This window comes from Abramis brama (genome assembly GCF_963993115.1).
Source record: "Abramis brama genome assembly, chromosome: 25".
Taxonomy (NCBI): Eukaryota; Metazoa; Chordata; class Actinopteri; order Cypriniformes; family Leuciscidae; genus Abramis; species Abramis brama.
The window spans coordinates 16,028,031-16,034,482 of NC_139987.1; the positions used below are offsets into that span (position 1 = coordinate 16,028,031).

Sequence of the window (6,452 nt, forward strand, 5' to 3'; positions counted from 1 at the left end):
GCTCCTCATGCGATGACATACAGTGGAGCAGAGATTACCAACCCATTGTAAAAGAGTATCAAACATATGCTTTGTTAAAAAAGCATATAGTTAAAAAAATCCTATTCGATCACTATTACAAACTTGTATGTAACGACTGATATACTTAACTAGACAAGAACTTTTGTCCAAACCAAGGTCATTTCAAGATATTCTGACTATATTTTTTTTATTGATACATTTTATTTATGTGTTTAATCTTTGCGTATTCTACTAAGCAACGCCTTTTTGTTTTTGCTGTATCATCGTCGAATTTCTAGTGAATTTCGTTCATGTATGTACAGCAGCAGCAGGACAAACTGTTCCGCATTGACATCGATTGCGGCAAACCTGAGGGGGATGGTCTGGAATTTTTTCTAACCAGTTTGATCCTTGGTTCTTCCTCAATGGGCGTGTCTACACGAAGTATTACGATTTTACATTGGTGCTTAGGGGTTGAAGTCTAGTTATCTGAAATCTCATTGGCTCAGCTACCGGCAATAAATGCTGTTCTAGAACATTCGATCCTTCTCTCTTACCGAAGCAAGGCGAGGCAGTTAGTCGCCATTCCAGCTCTCCAACCGGCATCTTCACTCATCTCTGTTATTTCCAGCTTGGTAAGGTCTTTGTTCTCTCTTTCTCGATTATATTGTATTTACAGTCTCACAGAAAAATAAAACCTCGTCTGCTTGCACGTTACCACAGCTTTGTTATAAAATGTGATTATTTCTTTTAGAGGGCTAAATTTAGTTTTTATTTCGTTTTATAGCGAATATTTTCCATATGTGCTGAACCATTAATAATAATAATAATTCCGTTATTGTTTATTGTATTTAGTACCGGTGTGTTGCATATTACAGGTAGTTTCACTTACCTAATCTGCTTTTAGTATTCACTCTTGCTCATTTTCGACGAAAAATCAAAGTGTGATCGATTACGCTAACTTACTCATTTTAATTTCTACAGGCAAATACTCGAGAACAATACGTTAAATTTAACTTAAACCGCAACTGGCACCTCGTGTAATCTTACCACGCGCCTCAACCGACCTTAATCTTTGATTAGATTTACATGGTCACATAATACGGGTATATTCTCCTTTAAATGTTCAGGCTTTCACTTAGCACAGTAACCGAAAAGGTTTGAAACTGCATTTTGAACCGATTTCGATCAGTGCGATTCCGAGTTCTGTGTTTGACCGTAGAATATTCTAGAACCTCAAACCACGTGGTCTGACGCATATCCGCATGTGCTCCCGGCCTGGGCTTGGCATTATGTGGTTTCACAGCAGTATAGTTGTCTAATCAAAGAGGTCTGGATCACTTTTTCTATTAGTACTTAAGAGCACCTGACTCAATTTATCAATACTTTTTTTTTTTTTTTTTTTTCAGACACCATGTCCAAGGGACCAGCTGTTGGTATTGATCTCGGGACCACCTACTCCTGTGTAGGTGTCTTCCAACATGGAAAAGTTGAAATCATTGCTAATGACCAAGGAAACAGGACCACTCCAAGCTATGTAGCATTCACAGATTCAGAGAGATTGATTGGAGATGCTGCGAAAAACCAGGTTGCTATGAACCCCACCAACACCGTCTTTGGTAAGTAGTCATTTTATAAAAATTCATTATAAAAATTATTCGCTGTGATGAAGTTGATTCCTTGCCATTCGTAGTTTCCACCAGAGGTTGAAAAACCAAAGATGGTCCAAGCACCTTCCTTGGATGTCTGAGCGAAATCCTTACAAATGTTGTATGGGGTTTTTTTTGTCAAACCTCTATATATCCTAAACATGTATCTATATCTTGTTCTCCTATAGATGCCAAGCGTCTGATTGGCCGCAGGTTCGATGATGGTGTTGTTCAGTCTGACATGAAGCACTGGCCTTTTAATGTCATCAATGACAATACCCGTCCCAAGGTCCAGGTTGAATACAAGGGTGAGACCAAGAGCTTCTACCCTGAGGAGATTTCCTCCATGGTCCTCACCAAGATGAAGGAAATTGCTGAAGCCTACCTGGGAAAGGTGAGCAATCATTCAGCTGTCAAGTAGCTCTGTTGAACTCCCCTTTGACTTGATGTGTTTCGCTATGATGAAGTTGATTCCTTGCCATTCGTAGTTTCCACCAGAGGTTGAAAAACCAAAGATGGTCCAAGCACCTTCCTTGGATGTCTGAGCGACATGCACTATGCTGTAGCTGAATTGTTAATATTGCCTTATGTTCCAAGTGTGCAACTAGCATCTTAACTTGCACTCTCCTTGCAGACTGTATCCAACGCTGTGGTCACCGTGCCTGCTTACTTCAATGACTCTCAGCGACAGGCCACCAAGGATGCTGGAACCATCTCTGGCTTGAATGTTCTGCGTATCATCAATGAACCAACTGCTGCTGCTATTGCTTACGGTTTAGACAAAAAGGTTAGTTAAACTTGCATGTCAAAGTAGCTTTATGAACTGGTGACCTTATTCCGATCATTTTAGCTTAAGTTTCGCTGTGATGAAGTTGATTCCTTGCCATTCGTAGTTTCCACCAGAGGTTGAAAAACCAAAGATGGCCCAAGAACCTTCCTTGGATGTCTGAGCGACGTTTTATTCTGAGTGTTGTACATCTTATTGATGGGTGTGCAGATACTTATTCTCTTATTCCTCTTTCCAGGTTGGTGCTGAGAGGAATGTCCTCATCTTCGATCTTGGTGGTGGCACCTTCGATGTGTCCATCCTCACCATTGAGGATGGCATATTTGAGGTAAAATCTACTGCTGGAGACACTCACTTGGGTGGAGAAGACTTTGACAACCGCATGGTGAACCACTTCATCACAGAGTTCAAGCGCAAGCACAAAAAGGACATCAGCGACAACAAGAGAGCCGTTCGCCGTCTCCGCACCGCCTGCGAGAGGGCAAAGCGTACCCTGTCCTCCAGCACTCAGGCCAGTATTGAAATAGACTCCCTCTATGAGGGCATCGATTTCTATACCTCAATCACCAGGGCCCGTTTTGAGGAGCTCAACGCTGACCTCTTCCGTGGCACCCTGGACCCAGTTGAGAAGTCCCTTCGTGACGCCAAGATGGACAAGGCTCAGATCCATGACATTGTCCTGGTTGGTGGCTCCACTCGCATTCCCAAAATCCAGAAGCTGCTCCAAGACTACTTCAATGGCAAAGAACTCAACAAGAGCATCAACCCTGATGAGGCTGTCGCTTACGGAGCAGGTGAGCTATTTAGTTTTTTATTCTTTTTATTCTTACTGTTCATTCGCTATGATGAAGTTGATTCCTTGCCATTCGTAGTTTCCACCAGAGGTTGAAAAACCAAAGATGGCCCAAGCACCTTCCTTGGATGTCTGAGCGACTGTTGTCATTGCTATCTGACCTTCTCAAGTTGCCCAAGGTTCTTATTTTTCACTCTTCTGTTCCAGCTGTCCAGGCTGCCATTCTCTCTGGTGACAAGTCCGAGAACGTTCAGGACTTGCTGCTGCTCGATGTCACTCCTCTGTCCCTTGGAATTGAGACAGCTGGTGGAGTCATGACCGTCCTCATCAAGCGTAACACCACCATCCCAACCAAACAGACTCAGACTTTCACCACCTACTCCGACAACCAGCCTGGTGTGCTTATTCAGGTGGGTACCAAGTAATTCTATTATGAATTTAGTCTTGTCACCGAAGTCCCTTGGATCTCTTTAACATTGCTATCTTATTTTAATTTCCCCTCTGCTCAGGTCTATGAGGGTGAGCGTGCAATGACCAAGGATAACAACTTGCTGGGCAAGTTTGAGCTTACTGGAATTCCTCCTGCACCTCGTGGTGTTCCCCAGATTGAGGTCACCTTTGACATTGATGCCAACGGCATCATGAATGTTTCAGCTGTTGATAAGAGCACTGGCAAGGAGAACAAAATCACCATCACAAACGATAAAGGTAAATCTTTCTCTTCTGTACTAAAATATTTAATTATTTAAACTATTTTTGCTGATCACTTCAGAGGTTAACTGAAAGTGTATTTCAGGTCGTCTCAGCAAGGAGGACATTGAGCGCATGGTGCAGGAGGCTGAAAAGTACAAGGCTGAAGATGATGTGCAGCGTGACAAGGTGTCTACCAAGAATGGTCTGGAGTCCTATGCCTTCAACATGAAGTCCACTGTTGAGGATGAGAAACTAAAGGGCAAGATCAGTGACGAGGACAAGCAGAAAATCCTTGATAAGTGCAATGAAGTCATCGGCTGGCTTGACAAGAACCAGGTACATTTTCCATCAGTTGAGACATTTGTTCAATCATGTGGCCTTTTGGTTACGTTTTTTAACTTGCATTGGCATACCCAAAATGACTGTGCAACTGCTATTTGAAAACTTTCAGACTGCTGAGAGGGAGGAGTTTGAGCACCAGCAGAAGGAGCTGGAGAAAGTATGCAACCCCATCATCACCAAGCTGTACCAGAGCGCTGGAGGCATGCCAGGTGGAATGCCCGAGGGTATGCCCGGTGGCTTCCCAGGAGCCGGTGCTGCTCCAGGAGGTGGATCCTCCGGCCCAACCATTGAAGAGGTCGACTAAGCCATTCCAAAGCCACTATTGCTACCTCCATAGCAATGTTTACTGTTGCCCTCTGTAGTTGGATGACTCTAAAATGTTATTTTTGTGACTTTTAGATTACTTCAACTTGCAGAGTGATTGTTGTAATTAATAAAAAAGGGGGATTAAGGGATCACATTTCCAGATCACAGGGAACAGATTTTCTACCTAGATTGCACAACCTATTTATCGACTTGTGAAATTTGAATTTCATAAGACACTTCAAACTGCCTCAATGCTTTGAAGGAAATAAATAAAATGTTGACTTATTCCCAATGCTGCCTCTGTATTTTTTTTTATTAAATCTTGTGGATATAAAATCTGTTTGTGTATAAGGTTTTGACCTGAAATGCTCAAGTTTATAAATTGCATTGACCAAGTTCTTTAAACCCTAAATATAAGGGGTTAAGTGTCAATGTGCTAAGAAAGAGCAACATGGTGAACTAAGTCCACACTAATCACTAGTGGGAAAATGATTCATTCGAATTTGAGGGAGTATACGCGCCAGAGAAACAAGCGCGCAGCCATCTTTAGAATATTATCTTTGAACTTCCGTTTTTGCGGTATATATTTCATAAATACTCGATCACTGAAAAAATATAGACCGGAAGACAAAAGACAACGAGCGCAGCTCTGAAAAGGGACGAGGCTCCACAAGGTCTATAGATTCTGGATTTTCCAGAGGTTTTTTTTTCTTTTCGGTTTGTCAAATTGGCTTTGTTAAAATTAGGTCTTATACTACGGTGACCGAGAGAGCTCAAAGTGCTGCAACTGAAGAAAACACATGCAAATAGAAAAACACCTGCAAATTAAGAAAACATCTTCATCAGTTTCACAACACATGTGTGCTCCAAATACTCACAACACAACCAAATACAGAAACGCGCTGCAAAAGTTCACAGCACAAACAAATACAGAAACGCGCTGCAAATAGAACAGAACACAACGGAAATGTTCCCGGGGAACCCAATAAGTGACGGACCCGGCTGGGACGTTTTATTTTTTTTGCAAAACATACAGAGATGACACGTTTATGACATACAACTTTGTATACAATATACAAAACGTATTTACAATATGTTCAATGTCATAAGAATACTAAAAAGAACAATGAGCTGAAGACTAAATAAATAAATAAATAAAAAAAGATAGAGAAAAATAACATGAGGGAAAGACATTAATCTATACATCAGTTACATTGTACACATTTTGTCATGTTATGTTAAAATAAGTTTCATAAGAAATGTTAGAATGCAGCTAGGGTCCAAATATGAGATGGCAAGTTTTAAAGTTGAGACACTCACACACAGATATAACGCATATTTTAAAAACTTTGTTGTATAAAATGTATATTTATTTGGAACAGTTATGTTAACAGCAATAATACTATTCTGGTAAGAACAGCTATTCAGCTGATAGACACGCGCTGCGTTGTCATGGGAACATCCCAGGTGAAAATAATGAGGAAATTACGTTGTCTTTCGTTGCTCCCTTCATCAACATGGCACACAAGTGCCCCGCTCCCTCCAAAGTGGCCAATTCAAGGGCTCTCCCGTCTGCCCTTTTAAGAGAGTAGGGCATAGGTAAAGCTCACGAGCAAGCACGTCCCAGCCGTCCGTCCGTCACTTATTGGGTTCCCCGGAAACATTTCCGTTGTGTTCTGTCCTATTTACAGCGCGTTTATGTATTTGTTTGTGTTGTTAACTTTTGCAGCGCGTTTCTGTATTTGGTTGTGTTGTGAGTATTTGGAGCACACATGTGTTGTGAAACTGATGAAGATGTTTTCTTAATTTGCGGGTGTTTTTTCTATTTGCATGTGTTTTCTTCAGTTGCAGCGCGTTGAGCTCTCTCGGCCACCGTATTATA

General features: G+C 41.6%; 1 protein-coding gene across 1 annotated transcript; it reads left to right on the forward strand.

The window, feature by feature from the left end:
• Window positions 1-347: 347 nt before the first annotated feature.
• hspa8 (heat shock protein 8) lies at window positions 348-4,862 on the forward strand. The gene is made up of 9 exons (XM_084104151.1): window positions 348-635; window positions 1,410-1,619; window positions 1,838-2,043; window positions 2,284-2,436; window positions 2,675-3,230; window positions 3,437-3,639; window positions 3,739-3,937; window positions 4,026-4,258; window positions 4,374-4,862. The coding sequence occupies exons 2-9, from the start codon at window positions 1,415-1,417 to the stop codon at window positions 4,566-4,568; spliced, it is 1,950 nt and encodes a 649-aa protein (XP_083960277.1). The 5' UTR covers window positions 348-635; window positions 1,410-1,414; the 3' UTR covers window positions 4,569-4,862.
• Window positions 4,863-6,452: the final 1,590 nt, after the last annotated feature.